General features: G+C 52.1%; 1 protein-coding gene across 2 annotated transcripts in view; it reads left to right on the plus strand.

The window, feature by feature from the left end:
* The window catches only part of LARGE1 (LARGE xylosyl- and glucuronyltransferase 1), a 513664-nt gene that overhangs the window by 484105 nt on the left and 3490 nt on the right, over positions 1-26069 (plus strand). For both annotated transcript variants that reach the window (XM_045779979.2, XM_045779980.2), the window contains exons 12-14: positions 1922-2200; positions 19721-19867; positions 24967-25162. In XM_045779979.2, coding sequence (XP_045635935.1) covers positions 1922-2200; positions 19721-19867; positions 24967-25162 — 622 coding nt within the window. The remainder of the gene's footprint in view (positions 1-1921; positions 2201-19720; positions 19868-24966; positions 25163-26069) is intronic.

The raw sequence follows: 26069 nt of genomic DNA on the forward strand, positions 1-26069 counted from the left end.
GGGGTTCCACGGAACATCTGGCACCGTTTCCGGTAAAGCCCATGCAGACGTGATGTTTGCCACGTCAGCAGCACCTGAGAACCCAAGTATCTTGTGTCTCGGTTCTCACGTTACACCCTTGGCAGAGCTCAGAAGAAGGACTTGCTTCCCTTGCTTCCCTTTCTTGCTCCCCGCTCAGAAAACTCAGACACACAAACTCCCAGGCAGTGGCGGGGGGGTGGGGGAGCTCCGCCTCAGGAGCTGGCCTCTCTTTCCCCTGGGTGCCCCCTCGGGAGCTGGCCTCTCCTCCCCCCAGACCCATGTGCCTTGTACATGGGAGCTCTTCTATCCACAGGTTAGAAATCATTCTTGCCCTTCACTCCCCAGATCTCCAAGGATGCGTACGAACAGCCGTCCCTTCTGAATGCACAGCCCCCTCCGTTCCGCAGACAGTGAGAGCGAGGTGCAGGGGGGATCACTCAAAACCCCAGATTCTCTGAGCCCAGCAGGGACCCGGGCCTGTGGCAGAAGCCGCAGGCAGGTTCCCGGGGAAGTAGGCATTGTGGAGAAGGCAGAGCCTCTTAAAAAACTGGCTCCGGTCAATCTGATTAGTAAGTATTATAAAGTATGAGAAGTGGAGGGCGTTTTACCCTGATGAATATCTTCGTCCTCCGTCATGAAGCAGGAAGCAACTCCTGGCAGCAGCAATTCACAGAATTACCGAGAGGAAATTCTGAAAGTCCATCAAGAAAGCCAGTGACATAAGATAGGTATGCCCATTTTCCTTTGTTTAGAAGCAGGGAAATGCATGGAATCTATTTCCTGGTAATTGTCCGTATAAAGTGGGCATTCCTACCAGGAGACTGCTGATTATGTACTTCTTGCTGGGCAGGGAAAACATTGAAATAGGTTTTTGCTGCTTCTTAACCATGGATCCGATCTGCCAGGCACTTCTAATGCCTTTGGGGGAAAAAATCTTTGTAGATTTCTCTTCCAAGCATTTTTGTAGAATCCTCTCCATTGGAAGCATCTTTTGGTTTTTTCCTCTGGGCTTTCTTCTCCCCCCCACCCCCATAATCCTTGGCACGGTGCCTGTCCTGTAGCCTCACAAAATTGGCCAGGACCCTGGGGCAGAAAGGGCTCTGACAAAAGAAGACAGCATCACGCCAGGCACACTTTTGTCCCTAGCGTTCACGTGTTCTTCGGTTCCCTTGCCAAATGCCCAGCGTGTGTTTGTTCTCTCCAAGGCCCTGTCCCGGTACCCATCTGTACAGGTCTGGTCCAAGTCCAAGGATCGAAGCTGACCGGACATCTGGATCCCCCGTTTCTCCATCAGGGAAAGGAGGGAAAGGAGAGCCGTGCACAGGGTTGTTCGGGGAGCTCTGGAAAGGGGCTGGTGCGTAGTTAACTGGTGATCGTAGTTACCATCGCTCGTGTTTTAATGCTCCTGGTAACTTGAGGCCTCAGTTAGGTGTTTGGTTCAGTGTTCTACGGCTGGTCACTGCTTTAACAGAGCAGTGCAGCTTCTGGATGCTGGACATCTTTGCGGAGGGAGAAGGAGAGGCACAGGAGTTGTAAGCTGGAAAGGGAATTTTACATCATTTAATGTAATCATCCCCGCCCCCCATGAAAAGAGGAGTCTGAGAAGAGAAGGTTTATAGTGGGTTGTGACTCGGTCAGTTTCCTACCTGCGTTTGGAAGCAGATAAAGACAAGAACCAGCCAGGTAAGTGTGTTTATGCTGGTTTTCGAGATAAAGGCACTGAGCTTTGGGGATTGGCGCCCGTCGCACAGTGACGAATGGTAGAGCAGGGACGTGGATTTGGAGCGGGCTGACCAGGTGTCTGTGGAGGTGGCGTCCGCCCCCCGGAGGCTGGCTGCATGGTGCGTGGCCCACGTCCCCCAGGTCCCCACAGCTGGCTCAGCTTTCCTGTCTCCTCCAGGCTCCAGATGCTCGAGGCCATCTGCAAGCACTGGGAGGGACCCATCAGCCTGGCCCTCTACCTGTCCGACGCCGAGGCCCAGCAGTTCCTCCGCTACGCGCAGGGCTCCGAGGTGCTCATGAGCCGCCACAACGTGGCCTACCACATCGTGTACAAGGAGGGCCAGTTCTACCCTGTGAACCTGCTGCGTAACGTGGCCATGAAGCACGTGGGCACGCCCTACATGTTCCTGTCTGACATCGACTTCCTGCCCATGTACGGGCTCTATGAGTACCTCAGGTGAGGCCCCGGGGGATGCTGGGTCGGGCGGCATGGAAACTAGAATGCTCCCTGGGATCATCCTCCCGTCCAGTTCTCCTCTCTTCAAGGTGGGGGAGACCCGACAGGACGGGACCTGCCCACGTCTGCCCAGAGGTAGGGCACTTCCCGCTCTGCACTTCCCGCTCCGCCAGGGCCATTTAGGCAATCCAGTGTCCTCGTTTTCCTGATGAGCAGGCCGGAACCCCACTTTGCATACCGAAATGTTAGAAGCAGCGTGTGGTTTCAGAACCGTCTCTTCCGCTCCCGGGCTAATGCTCTCTCTCTGGCTGCTAGAAAAACCCGTCATCCCTCTTCCAGTTTCAGATCAGATGACCTTCATCTAACCATTCTGGAAAGTTCACTGCCTATTCTGTAAAACAAAGCAAAGTGACGGCAAGGGCTAGCATTTATTGAAGTGCCCACTGAGTGCCAGGCACTGTTCCGAGGACCTGACAAGTACAAGTTCATTCCCACCCACCGCAGTCCCCGGGCGACGACTGTGATTATCTTTATTTCCCAGATGGGAGTGTGAGGGGCTGAGATCGGGAGCCCAGGGTTACACACCTACTCGAGTGGGGCCTGGGGTCAGTCTGCCCGACTGCAGAGCTGTGGGCTGAGTTGCCGTCTTGGCCGCCTCTGTGACTCTCCGGGACCCGTTCCAGCTCTGCCCACGTGGTGGGGCAGGCGTCCAGGGGCTGGAGAAGGCCCTCAGCTCCTGGAAGGCTGGATGGCTGTGCGGGGAGTGGCATTTGTTATGCAAAAGCCCCCAATCTGAACTCAAAGGGACTGCTGAATTCGTACAGCCCGAAGTCCCCATGTGGGCAAACTGAAGTCACAAGGCATAAATCAAGATGTAAATAGTCAAACTTTTTTAAAATCATTATTGCTGGCTTTTGTCAGCATGAATTCTCTCTGCTGCCAGGTGATGCTTCCCTGGGTCAAGGTACCTGGAGAGGCGGTTTGCACTTAATAGTTATCCTGCTGGATCCACACCTCAAGCCCAAAAGGCCGGCAGGGTTCCCCCCTTTTACTGTGGGCAACCCCGAGGCTTGGAGAAGCCAAGTCCCTGCTCCCCTCCACATGGCGTTGCTCCAAGATTGGCACCAGTGTCTGTTAGACTCCAGGGGGGCAAGCGACCAGCTTCACACTTGCCTGGCTGCTCTGGGGTTACTGACTGTCCCCAGCAGGGCAGGCGATAGAATTCTTTCTCTCCTGCTTCCTGGCCCTCCCTCGCTCTGTGTGTGCGTGTGTGTCTGTGGGCCTCTCAGTCTTTCTTTCTCTTACTGCCTCTGTTGCTCTCATTCTTAAAAGAGCCTCCCCCCTCCCAAAGACTTGAAACCTTTGGTCTGAAGCCAGAGCACAGGGGCCGTAGAAGCTGCGTCCCCACCCTGCTCTTCGGAGCAAGGGAAGGCAGGATGCGAGCATTCTCTGTCCACTTTTCTGCAACGGGCTTCTCTCCGGGTTTATCTTGGGATTTCCTAACTTCAGTCCCTCCCCCGTGATTGGGAGGAGCCCCTTCCAGCCTCTCTCTGTCCGCGACGCTGGGGCGGCATGACCCTCCGTCAGGGAGGATGGGCAGTGTCTTCCCAAAGAACATGGGCTGTGCTGCCCCAACTCCTGAGGCTGCCGCCGGACTCCCGCACGATCTGTCCCTCCAGCTCCAGCTGCAGCTGGGCCTTGGAGTCTCATTGTGTGGGGTGAGGGCGCCCCCGTGTGGCCAGAGCGCGCTTTCAGCGCCTGATTCCTGGCGCTTCTGAAGCCCCTGCAGCCTGCAGCATCAGGGGCTGGGGAGTCCGGGTGGGGGGGGAGGGGAGAACGGGAGGAGGAAGGCTCCCAAAGGAGCAGATGTTGGGGGCCGCCCTCCACCAAGAAAAGAGAGGCTGGAGGATTAGAGTGCGGCCACGTCCTCGCCGCTGAGGGGCTGTCCTGCAGGAGCGCCTAAGGGGCCTTCATTCCAAGGAGCTGGAGTGAACTGGCCCTCTCTTAAGAATCTGTGGTCTGCTCCCCACTGCAAGCGCTCTTATTATTTTACCTCATGGGTCTCATGTTTTAAAAAACAGCACACGGAACAGACTGTTTCTGTGTTCTCTTCTTATGTTTTATTGATCAAAGATGCTATTAATCTCTAACCAAGACCTTACTCAATAGGAGATAACCAGCGTTGCCTGCTAATTAACATGTTCTTAACGCAGAGTCACCGGAGGCTTGGTTGGCCTTTGTCCCCTTGTTACGGGAAGGTGCGTGGTTCCCCTCAGGGGTTTTGCAGTATTGCACATTGCTGGTAAAACGCTGTTGCTCTCTTCACGGCCGATGGAAGTCCAGAGACCCTCCCCTGAGTGAGAAGAAATGATCTTGTCCAGTCCTCTTTTTATTATTAAAGTTTTCGGTGTAATTCCCGTACAGTTAACATACAGTGTAATATTAGTCCAGGTGTATGGTGTAGTGATTCAGCGCCTCCGCACATCACCTGGTGCTCATCACAACAGGTGCACCCCTTAATCCCTGTCACCTGTTTCAGCCATCCATTTCCCCTCCCCACGCCCCGCATCCCCTCTGGTAACCAGCAGTCTGTTCTCTATTGTTCAGTCTGTTTCTTGCTCTCTCTCTATATATGTAATTTTTTGACTTTGCTCCTTTGTTTGGTTTCTTCAGTTCCATATATGAGTGAAATCATACAGTGTTTGCTTTCACTGACTGGCTTTGCTTAGCATGATACTGTCTAGCTCCATCCATGTCATTGCAAATGACAAGATTTCATTCCTTTTATGGCTGAGCAATATTCCATCGTGTGTATATACCACAGCTGCTTCGTCTGTTGATCTTTTGATGGGCACTTGGGCTGCTTCCATAACTCGGCTTTTGTAAGTAATGCTGCTATAAACATCGGGGTGCGTGTGTCCCTTCGCATTAGTGTTTTTGTATTTGGGAGGTAAATACCCAGTAGCGCAATTGCTGGATCGTATGGTCGCTCTATTTTTAACTTTCTGAGGAAGCTCCATACTGTTAAGTACACATGTGGACACTGAGACCAGAGAAGCCCTGACTTGCCTGTCTAGCATGAAAAGACATTGTGACTTTCCTGATTCTTCTTCTGCTCCATCCTTAGCATCCACTCGTCTTTTCATTCATTTAGTGGGTCAGCGTTTATAAGGCACCTGCTGCTCGTACCGCCGTATCTGTGAACCAGAGACAGGACCTGCAAATCCCAGTGCTTTCAGACCAGCCAGAATGACAGTTAACTAAAGATGCTTTCGTTCTGTGATGGGGGTGTCCCCTCCCAGTGGGATTCACCTAGTCTGGGGGTGGGAGGAAAGGATGTCCTGAAGAAAATAGATCCAGAAGGAGGCTGAGTTAGAGTCTGCCGGTGGAGGCGGCGATGTTCCAGGCAGAAGGAGCTGTCCATTCCAGAGGTGCAAGGTGGCCGGAGCTTTGATGGGGAAAGCAGCAAGAGACGATGTGGCCAGAAATGGAAGCTGGGGTGGGTCCCGCAGGACTTCGTGTAACATATGCGGAGGAGGGAGGAGAGCAGTGGAAGATCACTGGGAGGAGGGGCACATTAGAAGTTCATTTCGGGAAGATCATTCTAGTTGCTTTGCAAAGGGTCAGAATCGGCAGAGCCAGAGCAAGGGGGACAAGTGAGGGGACTCTTGTGTTAGTCTAGGCGAGAGGCGCGGAGGGCCTGATGCAGGGATCAGAGGCAGCAGGGGGACAGGTAGACGGACCAGTGAGAGATGCAGCAGCTGAAGTCAGTAAGGATGCTTAACTGACTGAGCCATCCAGGTGCTCCAGTCTTCATGTTTTTCAGGAGGAGCTGGATACTGAGATTTTTGTGTTTTGATTTTTAATGTTGACTACTAATTTAAAAAAAAAAAAACACCACTGTGGAGTCCCAGACCAAATATGTCTTTGGGCTGAATAGAGCCTCCCGCCCCCATCCTATGCCACCAGTTTGTGACCTCTGACCTAGATAATTCCTAGGCACCAGAATTTTGAGAACAGGTAAGGAATAGGATCCTATCACAAGCCCCAAAGAAGCATGCACTGTTCTTTCATGTGAAGATAACCATATTGGCTTGCCATTGGCTTATGGAAAATTTTCTTCCGGTGAGTGGGATGAGTGTGTTTCTGATCCAGACGCTAAACCTGGATGTGCTTTGTGACCAGTATTATATTTGGGATGAGGTTACGGGTGCTGTTGGCCATGAGAGTCGCGGACCCCAACAAGGCCTGAGACTAACTTCTTCAGCAAAGGTGCCCAACAAAATTGCTCTGCCCAAGCTCTGTTGAAATGTTACTATTATAAATGCTGGTAGTTACAATGTATTGCACCCTGTGCCAGCCACCTGCTCGCTGCTTTGTAAAAATTGCATCTGTGGTTCCGCACTTGTGAGGTAACCGTTACCGCAGGCGGCCAAACTGAGGCCTCAGTCAGGTTAAATATTAGCGACAGACGAGGCAAGCGGACCTCCCTCTGGGACAGCCTGCTCGCTTCTGGAAGGGGCCAGAACACCAGAGCAGGCTGATGGGCCGCCCTCTCACTGGACCCCCCCCAATCATATCACCCATTTGGGGGGGGGGCGGACTTGCTTTCCCCAAATGGTTCAGCATCAGAGTTCCCAAAGCGGTTGCTTGGCAACCAGCTAATATTACAGCAAAAACAAACGGATCAATTGGAAAGTAATGAAATCAGTTATTCGCGTGGACACAGCTGCAGAGTTTCAGTAAAATCCCTCTCCCACCCCTTCGCCAGTTTATCCTAAAGGACGAGCTCGTGGATGTGCGGCTTTCACTCAGTTTCAGACACGTCAGGTGGGATTCGGCGGGGCTGGCGCGCTTTCCAAGCGTGTGACTCGGGGCGGCTTACTTAGTCTCCCCGGTCCTCTGTTTTCTCAGGTAATAAAGGGGCTAATGACAGCCTCCTGCAAGGGGATAGTAGGGACTCAACAGGGGTTAATTTTGTGTACTGCTCACAGCACTTAGAAGTGCATTTCTTTGCCAGGCCCCCACCCCCACCTCTCCCGTTGGCAAACTGCCAACTTCAGTATAGCCAGGTGACTCCAAATAACCACAGTATAAATATCAAATGAGAAGCTGTAGACTCACATTTATTGATTCAAAAAATACATAGTGAGCACCTGTTACGTGCCCGGCAGTGTGCTGCCTTGTGACGGGGCCTTCCCTGGAGCCATTCAGACCTGCCTTTCAATGCTGAGTACTCCTTACTCAGCATTTTGTTGACCTTCGGAAAAGTCCTTAACTCCCTGTACTTTTTTTTCATTTGTGAAATGGGATTTGTATTACTGCTTCCCTCTGAAGGTCCTGGGAAAATGAAGTGTAATAGTATTTGGACAGCACCAGGCACAATGCCGTGAGTCATGTCTCATTCCATGACATTGCATGGCTGCGGGGGCTATCGCGGTGAATGGGACAGGCCGGCAGGTGCCTGCCCTCCTGGGGGCCACTCTCAACTGTAGTTATTGCTGCCGTTCTTGTTATCAATACAGAAACAGAGAGAAAAGATACAGGGGCTCAGACTCACAGGCAGATGGTCCAGTGTGGGTGGACAGGGATGGCCTTGAAAAGACACAGAGAGTTGGTGATGCACTTGAAGGGCTAACAGGTGTAAAGGCATGATATATCTTGGCATTTTCAAAGAATGTTCCAGAATGGCAGAGGAATCGAAGGTGGAGGGTAGAGACAGCTCCCCTCAGCTGGAACATTCCCTATCCATGAGACTGGGCAGGCTTCCCACCTCTTTTACTAATCCTGCAGAATCTTCATGCCTGACGCTTAAAACATCTGCTCTGTTTCGCAAATGTCGCCTTTGCTTTCTAGGGGACACACACGCCACCCTGCATAGAGACTATATTCCGACAGTGTACAGGAATGACAAGCTTCAGTTTAATTCTGTTCTCCGCAGGGCGATGGCTAACCACTCTCCCCCATCAGATGTCCCCTGGCACACACAGCTGCTCTGTAAATACTTGTGGAATGAGTGCTGAAATTTGAGCAAGACCAGGTAGAGATAGCACGAGGCCCGGCCCATGGGCCGCCTTCCATGAGCCATTACTAGGTGGCACTTCTTCGGGTAAATTCATCATTTGAGTTCTGCTATCTCAATAACATTTCACATTTACTGAGCACATGCTATGTGCCAAGCACTTCGCGTGTGTCTTGTCATTTCACCTCCTGTTAGAGGCAAGGTGGTGTAGACTAAGGAGCCTGCTTTCAGGCGCCACATTGCCACGCACACAACTCGCTTATCCTGGGCTCCTCTGAGATGATCTACGCTTAACCTGTTTATTGATCCCGTTGCCTGATGGGCCCGTCTCCACCACCACCACCATGGCCACGACCATCACTGCAGGTCGCATTTATCAAGTTCATTCCATGCATTGGAGAACTGTCTTGGCGTCTTCGTGAGACAACCCATTTAATCCTCCTACCCCGCCACACACACGAAGGTGTAACTTGGTCGAGAGCACAAGCTGGAGAGTGTCCAGGGAGGACCTGAATCCGGGCGGCCGGCCCCCGAGCTGCCCTCCTGACTTCAGGGGCACCGACGCCCTTCCGTAACCCACGGTCAGCCCCTAACACAGCACCAGCGTGCAGAAAGCGCTCCAGACGTGTAGCCCTGGTCGCTCGTAAATGTGGAGCCAGTGGGGTAATGAAGTAGGGGTGAATCAGGATGTTGAGAGTTACTGGAGGTGATGAGTAGGGAGTCTCTGGCAGAGTGTGGCCCCGTAACAATAGCTGTTTCATGTTTTTAAAATTTGCCCCCAAGCTCATTTTTAGCTTCTCTTTCTTCCTTACTGCTCTGACAGCTTCTCTCTCTGGATATGTTAATGCTGTCCCTTTAGGAGCTGAATCTTGCTGGGGCCTGGGCACTCCCCCACCCCCACCCCCGGCTCTCCAGAGGATTCTGCCCAACTCTGACCTCATCCATTATGTGTGTATTTCACACTTACGCTCTCCGTGGGCAGCCTCATCACCCTCATTTGCAAGTCTTTGCTGTTGTCCACACACACCTCCTGGAAGCCTGTCTGCCCGGAGCTCATTTCCTAGGCAACTGTAATAGGGGCTGAGCACACCCTGTTACCTGCCTCCATTCGGGGAGGAGGCAGGACTGGCTGTGCCTGCGCCTGCCTCCAGGTTATCAGCGCCCGTAACAAGCGCTCTGCTCCTGCCTTCCCCCACCCTGAGGGAGGTTGCTGAGTCCTCAGGGGTGGTGTTCAGGTGATGCCCAGGCATCCCAGTGGAAAGCCATGCTGCTGTCCAGTGCTGTTGAAGCTAGGCAGTTTAAGGGGCGTGGGGGGCAGCCAGAGACAGGAGCCTCTGCTAGTCTCCCTGAGACGCACACACACGCACGCACACACGCGCTTAGGTGCACATATGCACGGGCACACACGTGCGCACACACACACGCACACGAGTGCCTTTCCTTGGCCCCCCCCTGGTTGGTTGCATCGGTGGCCACATTAGCCTGCCGCTCCTCGCCGTCTGCCAGCTCGCTCACGGGTCGGTTTGCGCCCTGCCCACACACTGGTTCCAGGAAGAAGCTGAAATCCGAGAAGGGTGGGTGAGTCTCAGACGTGTGCCTCAGCTTTCTCTTCCAGCAGGGATCCCCCCAGCCATGCCCTTGTCCTCCTGTAGAACAGCACAAGAGAATTGTGCGTGCACAGCAGTCCGGGAAGGAATGGGAAGGAAGGAGCGCTTGACAAGCGTCTTCTGTGCACCGGGGGCCATGCGAGGTGCTCGACACATACTCCCTTTTTCATGACAACCCAGTCAGTGCCCAGGGCCTTCGTTCCCATTATCCAAGCGGGAAGATGAAAATGCAGAAGGTAAATTTGCCCAAAAGTCCTATGGCTTAAGTGGCAGGACTACAATTTCAACCCTGTTTTGGAAACTGTCATTTCCAAAGGACAGTCTTCACAATCCCATCTTCTTCTCCATATGACAACCACAGACTGATTCCTTCGTTCCCTGTACATTTTGACTGCCTACTGTGTGCTGGAGCTGGAAACCCAGCCATGAACAAGGCTCACCCCTGACCTCAAGCCTGGCGGAGCCGACGGGTGCACACAAGCAGTCTGCATGCTGTTACCACTGCCACCTCCCACCATCGCCAGTGCTTGGAACAGTCCCGAAAGAACCATCCCAAAGAAGATCCGGCCCAACATCCAGGGGACGCATCAAGGCCAGGAGACGGGACGGGAGAGGTTGCCAGGAGCCAAGCTCTTGCTGCTGGGTGGGCACAAAGCCCTAAAAGAAAGGGTGAGACCGTTCTGGGGTTTCTGAAGCAGATACACCCTCCAGCACAAGCTGCTTTTCTGCCTCCCCATCCCCTTTTAATATAACTGTCACCTCAGTCCCCGGGAACTTGTAAGAACCATTGGACTCTTTACAGCTCGGGTTTGATTAAACTCGTGCTGTCTGACATCGGACTGGGCTCTGCCAATCCAGGGCTCCGAGAGCTGATGAGCCTCCTTCTCTCCTGGCTTTGCGACAGCAGCCCCAGTGCCTTCACCCCTGGTTCCCAGCACTGTGTCCTTTGTCAGCACTGGCCTCAGCCACTCATTGCACTGCCACAAATACCAGCTCAGCCAGTCCCGGTATAGGAGCAGAAGTTCGCATGGACAGAGCTTGAGGATCCGATCCCCCACCCCTGCCCAAGGGGTAGAGGCTACAAGAGGCACCCAGATGGTAACCAGCACCATGAAGACTGATGCACGGAGCAGTTCCCTGATCCAAGCCATAGCAACCGGGAAGGTGCTCTCCAGAATTCTGGATGGAGTTCTCCAGCTAAGGGTGGAGGGAGTGGTCTTTGCACCAAAGGACAGAGGAGGTGAGGAAGATGAGCCATGGACAAATCTGCCACATTTGACGATGAGGAGACACTGCTGCCCTTGGCCCAGGTCCAGGGGTCAAAGGCAGGTTCCACTAGTTCGAAGAAAGGAAATCACCAATGTAGGAGGCCCAGTAAAGCCAGTAGGTCAGTGTGCACGTCTCTACCTCTGCAGACTCTGTGTGCTCGCCTCGCCTCTGCCCCACCTCGCTGCTGTGCGGCCGGACCTGCCGTGGGGATAAGTGTGCGAGCGGTAGCCTCTGGCCCTGTCTCTCCTTCCCAGTCCCAAACCGCTCTTCCATCAGCTGCCTTGACCCGTGGACTCCAAGAGGCTCCTTGCTCCAGTTGCAAAGTCACCGCGTTAACAGACTTGACTCAGAGCCCAGGACCGATGACCTTTCCCAGTCATTTCTAAGCTGGTGCAGCCCTCACGAATACAGTGATGCCTCCTTCACTTGAGGATAACGATAAAGATGGTGGTTGTTGCACCTGCCAGCCGGGTTATGAGGCAAGTTGCTGAACCTCAGAGTTTTCATGACTTGATCAGTAAACCAGAAATACTAGTGCCTCTGTTACATGTGGCCATGACTAAAGAAGTAAAGAAGATTAAAGAAGTTTCTAATGTGCTCGAGGTGCTTGGTACTGAATATACATAAGCACTCTGTATTACCGTGTATCGACCACCTACAATGTATCGGGCATTTCTAAGAAATTCAGTTCCCCCAAGTCCTGTATGCTTTCTCATTTCCAGAGCTTTGCAAATATTTAGAACCCCCTCCGCGGGCCCACTAACTCCTGCTTCTTAGAACACAGTAGTGGGAAGCTCTCTCTGACTCTGCACCAGAGAGCAGAGAAGACACTCCTGTCTTCCTCCCTCCCTGCGCTTGGAGCTCGGTCCAGACAGGGGTTCCGTCTGTGTATTCAGCTCTGTGCTCTGTGTCTGTGTCTGGCCCCATAAATATCCATTAATTAATGAGTATATTATCTTAGTTCTCTTAATAACCAAGTCTGTGAAATATTTACTATCAAGATAAGGAAACAAAAGCCCAGAGTTAAGCAAATTGCCCGTGATCCCACAATTAGTGCAGCCGTGGAGCAAAGATAGGATGTCTGTCGTCTAAAAGATCATGCTCTCTTGCTTACTATGCAGCCTCCCTTGACACGGGCATTCTCCTGAGCAAGACGCGGCCCTCAAGTGTGTTGAAATAATTTTAGTTGGCTCCTCTTGAACCATCAGACTGGCCACACGGATGCCTCAATCCCACGGGGCTGCCACGTGGCCGGAGTTGAAGAGCATCGTGGTGCTGGGCGTGGTTCCTGGTTCATCCCACCCCCTGCCCTTCTCCCTTGTGTCTGCCTGGCGCTGAAGCCTGGTGTCCACTGTCCTCGACCAGCCTGCCGGCCCCGGTGGCCCTGCACCTGTCTCGGCCCTGCCCCCTTCTCCCCCCAGCACCCTAAATACAGACAGATTGAAACAGGAGATAGTTGCAAAACCATTTCTTTCTGTTTAAACTCGACTGTGCTTTCTCATTTTTATTTACATCACAGGTCGATTATTTCTCTCATTTTGTTTTCCTGAAGGTGCCACCAGATTGGGTTGCCAGCGCCCGAGCGCACACCCGTGAGAGAGGGAGCATTTGTTTCAGGGGATTCTGAAGAGAGTCGAATGCATGCAAGTGGAGAGGAAGGAGTCCGCTAAGCCTTTGAGGGAAACGGGCACGTAACTCAAGTCCCGTTTTCAGGCAAGCATGACCTCTCCTGGCTCCCAGCTTATTGCTAAGGGCTTGGGTGTTAGGAAGTTTGACTTATTTCCTCTCCTCTGCACCGTGGGGGTCAGTTCTTTCCAACCTCTAATCACGTAAGGTGAAACTGAACGTTTTTTACAGCCAGGTTACTCGTGACAAGGTTGTATGTATTTGCCAGGCAGAAGGTCCCATTTCTTGGCCGGTTAGCCTGGCCTCTGCAAGCACCCCCGCCCGCACTGTAGCCAGCCCCACGTCTGACCCCCAGTGTGCACTCCGGACGGGGGACGCAGGGCCAGCACGGGGACGTGGATCCTGTTCCTGACGAATGACTCGACTCTGCTCTTACGTTGACTTGATTCGTTTCTGCGGAACTAGGGGGGACGCCTCTTCAAGTGGCCGTAGCCTCACACCCACCTGCTAGCTGGTCTCGGCTGCTGCTTCGGGTCCTATTCCAGGTGCCAGCGATCAAGGAAGAAGCCACGTTGCCAAAATCCAGCGGTCAGCCTCCACTTCTCGTCTTCTCAGCAGCATCCGACTGCTGATGGCCCCTCCGTTTCTTTCCTCATGGCTTACTGAAGTGCGTCTTTTTCTCCAGGTGGTTCTTCGACCTTATGAGTCCCTCCCTGTAGTGCTCATCGATGGCTACCTCTCTTCTCCTCCTACCCTCCCTCAGTGATGTTCAGTCTCATGGCTTTAAATACACCTGCCACGGATCCCCAAAATATCCCCACCCAGCCGTGTCTCTTGACCTCAAAACTCATATGTCCAATGGCCTCCTCATCGTCACAGCCTAGTTCTCTCAAGCATCTCAGAAAAACATCAAAACCTAAGTTTCATCTTGCCCCAGAAAGCCCACACCAGTGTCTCAGTTGATGGCAACTTCAGTCTTCTCTGGATGCAAGCCAAGAGCCTGGGGTCATCTCCTGTCCTCCACTCTCACACCTCACGCCCAGTGGGCAAGGAAATCCTGCTGGCTCTAGAATCAGGCCGGTTCTTCTCACCTTCATTGTGACTATCGTGGTCCAAGCTAGCTCAGCCGTATCAACTCGGGAGCCCCCTAATTGATCTCCCCGCTTCCACCCATGCAACGCTTTGGTCCGTTACCAACACCGCAGCCAGCAGGGCCTGTCAATATAGGGAGCAGCACATCTCACTCCTTGGCTCAGAGTTCCCCAGCAGCGCCCCATCTCACTGAGTAAAATCCCAAGACCTCTGTGTTGGTCTCCTGTGTCTGCTGTAACAAATTACCACAAACGTGGCTGTTGAAAGCAACACGCGTGTTTTATCTCACAGCTCTGGAGGTCAGGATCGGAAACAGGGCTCACGGGGCTGAAATCAAGGTGTCCACAGGCTGCGTTCTTTCTGGAGGCTCTAGGGGAGAATGTTTCCTGCCCTCTAGGGGGATCCATTTTTTTTGACTCGTGGCCACGTCACCCCCACCTGCTTCCACCATCCCATCTCCCTTCTGACTCTGACCCTCCTGCCCCTGACCCTGCTGCCTCTGACCCTCCTGCCTCTCATATCAGGACCCTCCGATTACTCAACACGGGATCATCTTCCCATCTCAGCATCCTTAACCACATCTGCGAAGTCCTACTTGCCATGGAAGGTTCTAGATCGCCAGGTTTCTGGGATTAGGACATGGACACCTTTGGAGGAGAGAGGGGTAGTGTACTTTTGCACCCCTCAATCTTCAGTGATCTCTGACACCCTATATGACCTGCAGCTCTCCCTCCCCCACTGCCTCTCTGGCCCCACATTTAGGGACTCTCCCTGTCCCTTATTGTGCTATTGTTGTTAGGGCCTTTGCACTGGCTGTTTCCTTAACCTTGAAAGCTCCTGCCCCAGTTCCCCATCCCTGGCATTCCTCCCACCCCCGACCCAGCTCCGTTCTCCCTCCTAAGAGAGGACAAGTAATCGGCCAGAAGGCGAACTTGGGCAGCCCGAGCCCTCATCCCCACCACTGAAGTCAGAAGACCTCTGCCACACGCCATTGTTCCTTACTTCTCTGAGGTGCTTTCCCGAAATCTCTTCATGCCTGGCTCCTGGGCTGTTTCCTTGGTGACAGAGACCCACCTCAAGGGCAGAGGATGGGGGGAAAAGGAGAGATGGAGGGAGGGGCGTGTGTCTGTGTGTGTGTGTGTACGTGCGCTCACGCACGCATGACCCACTGCCAGGATCAGTCTTGGGGTTCGGTCATGCTAATCCCCAGGAAGCCCATCTTCCTCACAGCGTCCCTTTGTGCTGTGTCTTTGACATACGCCGAGCCCGTGCGAGCCTCCAGTCCAGCCCCACCACCCCCTCGGTGGGTATAGGAATCCTCATTTACGTTCTCTCCCCTGCTCGCCACTTTTCCCAGGTGGGAGCCAAACAGGCTGTGAACTATTTGCACACTTGAGTAAGTGGAAGGGAGATGCTGAGGAAAGATGTGCAGGAGGCCTGGGGGGCTTGAAGATAGACGCTGCCCAGTGCTTGGTTCTCCCCTCACCCGCCGGTCAGCTCCACCTCCACCAGACTGGAGGGGCCGAACTTACTCTGCCAGGAACACCTGAATTGGTTTTGACATGAAGAAGGATCCAGAGAGCTGGCTGGGGACTGATCTAATACACTCTGTTTCCATAGATAAGCAGGTTGGCAACAAAATCCTGCCCTGGTTGCAGGAGTCTGTTGCCTTTCCTGGCTGCTCCGCACTCACCCATCTCCGGCAGTGGGCCCGCCGGTAAGCAGGGCCAGAAAGGCGAGGGGGGCTCATTTGTTAATCAGTTACTCTAAGTCAGGCACCGCGTCAGGGTCTAGAGTGACTGTTTTGCTTCATCCTTTCAGCAATCCTGATTGATAAGGGTTATCATCTCCATTTTATAGATGGGAACCTGTGACCAGGAGAAGTGGAATAGTGTGCTCAAGGTTATAAGAGAGTGGCAGGCAGAATTTGAACCCAGGGTCAGCCGGCTCCAAGTCAACGTGTATTTGCTGTGTTCTCTGGTATACCAGCGGGGTTCTGAACGTCAGTAGAAATCTTCTTTCAAGAGTTCCTCAGTCTGAAAACGTTGTAGTAGGTTTGGGAATATTTTTGAAAGGGTCTTGGGTGAGACATGAGGACAGTGTTATCGACTAGGATTCTTCAGAAAAATAGAACCAGCAAGATGGAGAGTTTTTTTAAGGAACTGTAAGGACTGGCAAGTCTGAAATCCATAAGACAGGCCAGCAGGCTGGACACTCAGGCAGGATTTTGATGTTACAGGGCAGAGGCAGAATCTCTTCCAGGAAAGCTCAGGATTGGCTCTGACATCCTTCAACTGATTAGATGCGGCCCACCCAAATTATTGAGGGCAGGGGCCTTTAAAGTTAACTGCTTGTAAACATTAATTATATCCACAAAATATCTTCACGACAGCACTTAGATGAGTGTTTCACCAAACAGCTGGCACCCTAGCCTAGCCAAGTTGACACATAAAAGCAACCATCACAGGCTGAACCATCATATAACACGGTGCGTAATGTGTGCTGGGCATTGCACCAAGGACTTCCATATGCACGTGTGCTTTTCCTCACCAAAATATTTAACAAGAACATTGAGACTCAGAATGGTTCAAGTGACTTTCTAGGAGGAGTGGTAGAGTCAGAGCTAGAAGCCAAGTGTGCCTGATTGCTAGTGCACCAGATTACTTTCCAGAATCTTCAGCATTAACAATCTAGATTTAGCATTCTAAAAGGGATGCATGAAGTGACCCAAAGTCACTCAGCTTGTCCAGGCTGGCTGCAGAACTCCAACCCAGTCTAGCCAATTTCCCTGGAAGATTCTGCATTTGAAACACTGTCTCCTGCAGAACTCCCTTTCCAGACGAATGGTGGAGGCACATTGTGCATCCCCAGGTGGTCAGCAAACCCCCAGCAAGGAAGGGATCTACCAACAGGTCACAGTGCGGAAGGGCCCAAGCTATATCATCGCCATCTCAATGAGCGGATGGGCTCAGAGTCAGTGTCCTGAAACCACTTTATTGCTGAAACAACTTCATTCAGGACATCAGTATCAAAACCTCTTTGGCCCGACTCTGAAATAGACCTATCTAGTGACAAATCCGTCTTTGTGGCAGTTTGTGTTTCAGTGAGATTCAAGGGAACTTTAAAAGGCACTCCAGGATCGGATGCTCTCTATGCAGAGAGAAATACGACTTTCTCGGGCCACATTTTGTAAGGCATGCTGCTTCCTGGGTCTGTGCACTGTGGGCCTTGCAATGCATCGGTCTGGGTGTTTGGTTGCAAGCAACAGAAAGCAACAGTAGGCAGCTTCTTTGAAATGAAATCAAAGGAAAACAAGACAAAAAACAGTTGAGTGGTATTTCTTACAGCACCAAAGTAGAATTTGGAAAACCACACTTGCGACCATAATTAACCCGGGCAGCTCTGGGCCTCTCCGCAGCCGAAGTTCATAGGCCTCTAGGGTGCCACCTGGTGTTAGCACACGTCAGCTCTTTGGTTTCCAATCTTGGCGTCTCTGTTCAAATTTCCAGGAGTGAGAAACTGATTTGCTCAGTCTGAGTCAAGTGTCTACCCCTGAACACGGCCTTGGCCCCGTGTTCCCAGAGCTGCGCCTACGTGCAGGGACCATGGGAAAGAGAATCATCTTTGAGCAGAGCAGTCCAAGAAGCGGCTACTGTAACTATGATGATAATAGTAGCAGACAGACACAGGTGCATCCACAGACCTCTGTTGTGAGTGTGTGTACACGCTTTGCCCATCCCTTTGTGGTTCAGTGCCACTGGCCTCCCACGCTTTTTCCAATTATCTTAACATAATTAGCTGCAAATGCAATCTTGGGCTTTTAGCATCCTGAGACGTTTGCAACAAGAATGTAAATACCAGGCAGGAAGGACTCGGGCTGTGTTGTTTACTCTGTGTCGGCAGGTGCCTAGCATGGAGCCTGGCACATAGTAGGTCTGCTCAGGAATTGTTGAATGCGTAGCAGCCCCCATCCGTGCTGGGGTGCCTCTCCGCTCCCTCCTTCCTGGTAGCCACAGGGGCTTTGCCATCTGGTGAGTCCAAGGATATCCTCTGGACCCAGGTGGCCCACCCCCAATACCCTGAACCAATAGATAAGATATCTAGTTTTCCTGGAGGAAGGGTGGCGAGCCCCCATTCTGCCTATGTCTCGTATAGGATTGATCGAGAAGACAGTGCTTGGCCATGAGTGAGGGAATCTTGGGTGTTTGAAAACTGGGAAGTCATTGTTCAGAGAGACAAAGCAGGAGAGGAACGCAGACCGAAGCAGGCTGACTCGGGCTACTCACCCTCCAGCTGCCTAAATATAGCTCGCCCAAATTCCATCTCAGTGTCATCCTTTATGAGTCTCCCCAGAAATAGTGACATCAGGGTCATATGTCATTTGGTATATAGTTAACATAAGCCTAATTATAAAGAATGAATTACAACTGCTATGCAGAGGATTCTAAAATGACCTTCTGGTCCATCTCAGCCACGCCCTCTCAGGGGGTCCTGATGCCTCCCCTTCCCCAGGGCTGGCTTCTGAGACCAGTCCTTCCTCTGACCTCATCATTCATGGATACCAAACCCTGCCTCGTCCTTCTCAGACTGCCGCTCTGTTCTGGCCCCACACTGGCCTCGGCTAACACAGTTTTCCTTCGTGGTAGCATGACTCGCCTTTTTGCAGACCCATCCTGCTTATGCACAAGTTCAGAGTGAAGTGGCTTTAGTAACACAGTGATAAGTCATATTGCTCTGGAAGGCTGCTTCTTCCAGTCGTGTGCAAAATGCCCTCCAATGCCTTGATTACCCCAAGGAGGACTGCTTTCTCTACTTCAGAGATGATAAGAAGATAGCCCTCGCTGGCACTGAGACCCAAGAGTCAGTGGTCTGAGCCAGAAGCCAGAATGAAGTGCCAAAGTCATGGCCAAAAGGGATCATTGGAAGATCAAGCCAGGGACTAAGGACCATGTTGTGGTCGAATAGGGACCACGTGTTGCCACAAGCCGGCCAAGTGCACCGAGCAGTGTTTGTATCTATGTTACCTTGTTCAGCCTCCGTGACAGCTCCAGGAGGAGAGATCATCATTGCCCCATTTTAGGAAGGAGCTAAATTACTTGGCCCAGTGCAGCAAGACTCATCAAGTGATGGAGCCAGGATTCAAACCCCGTCTGTGTTCATTATGAGCTTCCCGTTCTGTGTCCCTCTCTAAGCCTTTCTCCCTCTCACAGTGATGGCCACAGAGCTGGGCAATGGCAGAGAAATCTAGAAGGGCAGGAGCTGGGTCTCAGAGGAGCAGAGCAGAAGGCCAGGCTCAACTGTGGGAGTGAGGAAACACATGGAGAATGTCCCACCCTCCCGTGGGATGCGAGCTCTGTTGTGTTGGGTACTGGCTGCGTGGGGTGGGTCTGGCTACTTTAAAGGCTCAGGGTCTGGGGGATTCAAGGGGTTGAGAAGTCCAAGAAATGGAACCCAGAAATGCCCAGGTTGGTGATCATCTCATCAACTTGCTGTCCGACGCTTCCGTGTGGCCAGTGGAGCAGGAGGAGTGGGTGGCCAGCCCAGTGGACCCTGCAGGCTGGACTCCAACCCCTGTGAGTCCCTGGAGACCTGCCTTTTGCCCTTGGCTCTGCCAGGGACACCTCACTGCGAAAGTGAGGGAGGGTCTCCCAGCCCCTCCTGTCCAGCCTGCTCTCCATTCACTCTCTAAGAAGAATCTACTTTTTGGCTCAGAGGCAGCCTGTCTTCTCTGGGCTGCTGAGTGGTATTGGACAAGCTGCTTGGCCTCCCTGGGCCTCAGTTTCCCCATCTTTAAACTGAAATTTTGACTTGGGCTTTCTGTCCTCTGCCCCCTGTGCCCCCTCCCTGCCCACACGTGGGAAAGGCCTCACAAGGACCCTGTCTCTGCCTGCCCTCCCGTTTCAGGAAGTCTGTCATCCAGCTCGACCTTGCCAACACCAAGAAGGCGATGATTGTCCCTGCGTTCGAGACACTGCGCTACCGGCTGTCTTTCCCCAAGTCGAAAGCGGAGTTGCTATCAATGCTGGACATGGGGACTCTCTTCACATTCAGGTAAGTAGCCTCAGTGCCGTCCCCTGGGGGTGTCCGAGGCCTTCTGTCCCCGGAAACCAGACACCAGAGCTGCTGTCCCAAAGTTCACTGCTACCTTAGACCATCTTAAGGCCAGACAAAGTGCCGTTGGCCCCCAACTACGTCTTTGGAATATTCTGTCTTCCCACATGCCGTGCGCTTTGCTTTGTACATGGGTGGTGGGCGTTCTGTGTCCAGATGGAAGGACCAGGATGTCAGATAGGAAGTCTGCTTACTCCTTCTGCACCTTACTCAGTTCAGCGTAGGTTCCTGACCCTGTCTCCTGTCTGAATTCTGTCTTTGGTTTGCGTCTTCCTTCATTCATCTGACATGTGGGTTCATCCTGTTCAGTACCATGGTTGCTGTTCCCTTTTTCCTTTTTGGGGGGAGTGGTCTGTGCTCCGAGGTCCTCAGGCCTGCAATGGGTGTCTGTAGCTTCCACAACTAATGGCATCAAGGTGACCCCAGGATTGGACACGGCAGATGGGGCAGCCGACTTTCTTGTTGCCCGAGTGATGGTTTTGAACAAGCCCTGCATTTGCCTGATGTTCCAAGCCCCCCAGGCTTGCGGGAGCATCTCCGGGGAGCTGCCCTGCCAAAATGCCCAGGCTGGGTATGCAACGGTGCAGGTTCGAGCGGGGTCTGACTCCCCGGAACAGGCTGTGGCATTTAGTGCCCTTGGGGGACAGAGGAGTCCTCCCAATCTCTTGACAAAGCAGTCTGAAGACCCAGCCACTGCTCCCATCTGCTCCTATATTAAGGGGCTTCCACTTTGAACAAAGTGGAGGAATGGCCAACACTGCCTTTGAGTAAAAAAAAAAAATCATACATTTCCAGGCAATCTGAATTTTATTGAAAAGATTGTAATAACAACTTTGGTTTCCATACTACTGTTAAGTTACTAGAAGTTTCTAGGAGGTTTTCTCAAACTTTATTTTGGGAAAGTAATTTCATGCGATAGGTCGTTCGGTCAACAATTCAGAGATGATCCTTTTTCACATTTCATGCAGAAAACTGAGGAGTGGAGGAGTCCTGCTGGAGCCAGGACTCGAACCCCAGTCTTCCTCCTCTATCCAGAATTCTAGCAAGTGACCTGAAATGGTTTAATAACCCCCCGCCCCCCCAAACCCAGACTCCTTCCTTCTTGGAAAGAAATAACAACCACCGTTTGTTGAATACGTAACCTGGGGCCATGCGCTATCGTCAGGTCGTGTAATCCTCACAACAAATCTGTGAGGCAGATACCATCATCCTCTTTCACAGATAAAGAAACTGAGGCTCTGAGAAGCCAGATAACTTACACAAGGACACACCACCAGTACCTGGCAGAGCCTGGATTCAGTCCAGGTCTGAGGAGCTGCAGAGCCTATGCTTTTAGCTCAAATACCACTGGACTAAGTCCTGAATGTTCTTACCAGTCCCTGTTAGATGCAGGTAAAAACTGAGACTCTGAGACCAGATCTTCGTCTGAGCCCCCACAGACGCCACAGACTCATGGCTCCACACCTGGCAGATTTCCAGGGCCTCTTTCCTTCCATCTCCAGCCCCAGAGGATTTGAGAATGCGTTTCAAGGCCACATCTGTGGGCAAGAGCGCTGGGGTTTGGCCTGCCGTTTCCAGGATTCCTGCTTGGCCCACAGCTCCCAAGCCACGAGGCCAAGTGCTAAATTACAGACCTTCCCCCTGAGAAATTGCTTTTGTCACCTTCCTTCCAACCGATGAGCCCTCAAGTCTCCTCGAAGCTGATACTCCCCTTCTTCCCACTGCGGCTGGAATGGGAGATCATCCCCACCCCTGCTGTCCTCTAGGTTCCCGGACGAGTAGCATCAGCATCCCCTGGGGACGTAGAAGTGTCAGGTCTCCAGCCCCGTCCCGCATGTACTGGGTCAGAAACTCGGGGCTGGAACCCAGTGATTGGCCGAACAGTAGTGTCCTAGGTGATTCTGATGCACAGGTCAAGGCTGAGAACCCCTGCTCGAAGCAGGGTGCCCCCAGATCCCTCCAGAATGGCATCCCGCATGCCGGATCCAGGAAACCTCTCCGGCGCTGTGGTTTCGGTGGCTACCTGGTGTTGGTGTCAGAACAAGTGTGTCTGCTGGACTGATCGTGGGTTCCACAGGGCGGAGTCAGGTGGCGGCGTGCTCTTGTGGCAGGTGAACTGTAACGTCACCCTCTTCTGTGCTGACCAGCCACGCGGCACACTTGTCCGTCTTCCGGCCGAGCTCACGGGAGCTGCCCCCCGCCACCCAGGGCAACAGGCCTGACCCAGCTGCCCTCCCCCCTCTTCTTCCTCTTTCTCACACAGTAGGCCAAGGGTTTGTATTCTAAATAAGATGGCTATTGATACACTGATATCACGGAGAGTAAGACCCCTGTGAACTGACGTCACATCTAGGGCGGACAAGAGGGACTAAGGAGGTGCTGTATGTCAGTTCACATCACTGTCCTAAATCCATGACGTAGGCATTGTTCTCTCTGTTTTACCAAGAAAAAGAGATGATTAATCATTATTAATTCATAATTTTACCTAGAGAAAGAAAGAAACAGAGGAATTAGGTAAATTTTCTACACCTGCTGAGCGACAGAATTCAAACCCAGATGGGCTGGCTCCAGAGCCATTGTTTTTAGCCGCCTTGTTAAACTGCCTCTTAGGGAAGGAGCATTTATGGAGTGCCTCCGGTATGCCTGCACTGTGCCAAGCTCTTTATAAACATTTCCTCATTTAAGTTCCCCAGCCATTCAACAAGATAGGTGTTCTTTTCCCCAGGAGACACACGAGGGACGTAAAGGCTAGTTTAAATGCTCTGCTGACCGAGGTCCTCGGCTCCTAAGTGACGGAGGCGGGTTTCGAACCCCGGTGCGGTAGCCCCGCCATGCTGAGCTCGAGCCAGTGCGTGTGTCCGGCCACTGGGTGTGCCGGGCCGGCTCTGTGCAAGCGTCAGGTTTCGGGACTGCCTGTTGAGCTAGTGCACGAATGGAAAATCAAGTCCTTCCCGGCCTGATTCTTGGCTTAATCCCGTCATCTTGCAGTATCCCTCCTTTTCACATTCCGTGCAGGTGGCGTTACTCAGCCTCTTATGTTCCTTCCGATTGTGTGACCGTGGTTTTGGTGGCACTTGCTGAATCGGTGGAGATGGGGAATCGAGTCTCTGCCCATGGCCAGCCCGGCCATGTCGCCTGGCAACAGTGTACTGAAAGGCCACAGGTTGACTAAAGTCTATTCAGCCACACTGGGTGGTTCCCAAGGTCCCAGGGAAGGCGCAGAGTGAGCAAGTGGCCATGTCCCCTACCAGAAGGGCTCCACCTGCCACACTGACCCTGGCTCTCACTTAAACCTTGTGTGCTTCAGAGCCACCTGAGTGGAGGTGGGACCCCAGACTGTGAGCTCCTTTCTCCCTGAAGCTCTCTAAGTTGTTGGGGTCCCACCTTTCATATTACCCTTTTCTACAGTGTTCTTCCCTAACCCTTTGCTCTTGGGCCAGGTCTGTGCTGTTTCACAAGGCTCCCAGGCTCCTGCCACATCTTTGTAGGTTTCAGAAGCAGATTCCTGCCCCACTACCTGCCCTCTGTCGTAGGTACCTGTCAGGTTTTGAGATTCCTTGTTCATTAATCTATTCAACTTAGGGCCCGACCACTAACTCTCTGCGTATAGGCCAGAGAGTGTGGGTTATGGGGATGCAGAAGAGAGATCACCCAGCCTAGTGGTCCAGGGTCCTTGCTCTTGAGCCAGGCTGTCTGGGTTTGAATCCCAGCTCCATTCTTATTATTTGTAACTTGATATTGAATAAGTTATAAGAATTTAAAGCCATAGATACAATATTTACAATATAACCAGTTTATAGTAAGTGCTTAATAAATGTTAGCTTATTATGATTATTGTTATATGGTTGTATTCATTTTCTGTTGCTGTATAATGAATTGCCACAAATTTAGAAGCTTTAAACAATGCAATTTATTATCTCATGGCCCCCGAGGTTGAGAGATCTGGGCATGGGATGGCTGGATTATCACTTAGGGCCTCACTGGGCTGAAATCAAGGTGGGGGCAAGGCTCCAGTTCTCCTCCAGAGCGTGCCGCGCTCCTCTAGGCTCCCTGACTTCCTTCCTTTGCACATGGAGGACTGCGGTCACCATTTCCCTGCCAGCTCCTTGCCACGTGGCCTCCACAGGCAGCTCACACATGGCTCTTTGCTCTCTTCCAAACCCAGATCTAAAAGTTCTCATGATTCAGCCAGGCCCACCCCCTACCCCCCAGTAATTCCCCTTTATTTAACCCAAAGTCAACTGATTAGTAACCTTAGTTATATCTACAAGGATCCCTTTTGCCAGACGATGTGACATCATCACGGGAGTGGTGCAGCCACGGGTCCTGCCTCTAGGGGGAGAACGTGCTACAAGGGCTGGGTCACGGTGTTCTCGCTAGGAATAACAGCCCAGACAGACCTGCAGTTAGGTCCCTATAAGTGATACAGTGCCCTCCTTTCATTGGGGGGGGGGGGGTGTCTCCTCGTTAATGAAGGATGTAGGTAACAAAATGGATTAGTTTCCTGGACTCCCACAACAAAATACTACAAACTGGGTAGCTCACAACGGAAATTTATTCTTTCATAGTTGCAGAAGCCAGAAATCCAAAATCAAGGCAGGTTCATTCTTCCTCCAAAGGCTTTAGGGAAGAATCCTTCCTTGCTTCGCTCCAGCTTCTGGTGGAGGCTGACTATCCTTGGCATTCCTTGGCTTGTGGGTAACAGCACTCAATCTCTGCCTCCACCTTCCCATGGTACTCTCCTGGTGTGTGTCTAAGTGTCCACATTTCCTTGTTCTTATAAAGATACCAGTGGTCAGATTAGAGCCCACCCTAATCCACTATGACTTCATCTCAATACATCTGCAAAGACCGTCTTTCCAAATAGGTCACATTCACAGGGACTGGGGGTTAGGACTTGAGCCTGTCTTTTGGGGGAACACAGTGCAACCCGCAACAAGGACTGTATCCACATATGCCTTTTCTTTCTCCAAACCAGCGATGTTGGGGAAGCTCAGCTTCCTTCCTTTTACCCAATGGCTTCTCTCCATGTGACCTAGGTACCACGTCTGGACAAAAGGCCATGCTCCCACAAACTTCGCCAAGTGGCGGACGGCCACCACGCCTTACCGTGTTGAGTGGGAGGCCGATTTCGAGCCGTACGTTGTCGTGAGAAGGGACTGCCCTGAGTACGACCGGAGGTTTGTGGGCTTTGGCTGGAACAAAGTGGCTCATATCATGGAACTGGATGCACAGGTGAGATGATGGAATGTCGTGGGGCCGGCACCATGGGGGAAGAAGGCATAGACTGCAGGGCCGAAAGGGGACCTTGGAGGTCAGAGAACAGAGCCCTGAGAGGGAACAAGATGTGATCAGGAACCGGAAATGAGAACGTGGCAATGCTAATTCTCACGGCCACTGATTCCCAAACCCATTCCTCTTTCTCTGCCTTTGGGTGAGAGTTGGATTCCTGGCCAGGACCCAGGCAAGTGTGAGTGTCCTAGGACAAAACATTTCACTCCCCATCCTCACCCAGTTTAATGATGAGGGCAAAAAAATCATCCCTTGGCCTTCGAGCCAGGTAACTGCCACATAGCGTTCTCTGAGTTCCATACAAGGGACACAAGAAGGCATGTGGCTGGGATGCAGTCATTATCCTACCCTATAACTAAAAGTGATGATTTTCAGACTATTTCATTGTGAAACTTTCAATCATTCAACTAATACTTACTAAACACCTACTTCAGAAGAAATCAGCAGAATTCTAACAGGTCACACCAGACGTCTGCAAGCTTTTTCTGCAAAAGACCAGATAGTAGATTTGGGGGCCCTGTGGGGCCCACAGGTCTCCTTTTCAACTACTCAACTCTGCTGTTGTAGTTCACCTATGGACAGTATCTAAACGTGGGTGTGGCTGTGTTTCAATAAAACTTGATTTATAAAAACACGGAGCAAGCCGGACATGCTGAGGTTCATTAACCCCAGTGTTAATAAACAAAAGCAAAGCTAAGCTACTCTGGTTAAGTTAGGAGAAGGATGCCTGGGCCTCTCAACCCCACCTTTTTTCTGTTTGTGTGCTATTCTCCAAGGCTTCTCCTCATGGAGCACAGTGTAAGTATTTCTCAACAAGAGCACCTCAAATTCAAAAAAAAGGAAGGTCGGG

Source organism: Ursus americanus, chromosome 17, assembly GCF_024610735.1.
Source record: "Ursus americanus isolate L20-20 chromosome 17, mUrsAme1.1.p, whole genome shotgun sequence".
In the NCBI taxonomy this organism is placed as follows: Eukaryota; Metazoa; Chordata; class Mammalia; order Carnivora; family Ursidae; genus Ursus; species Ursus americanus.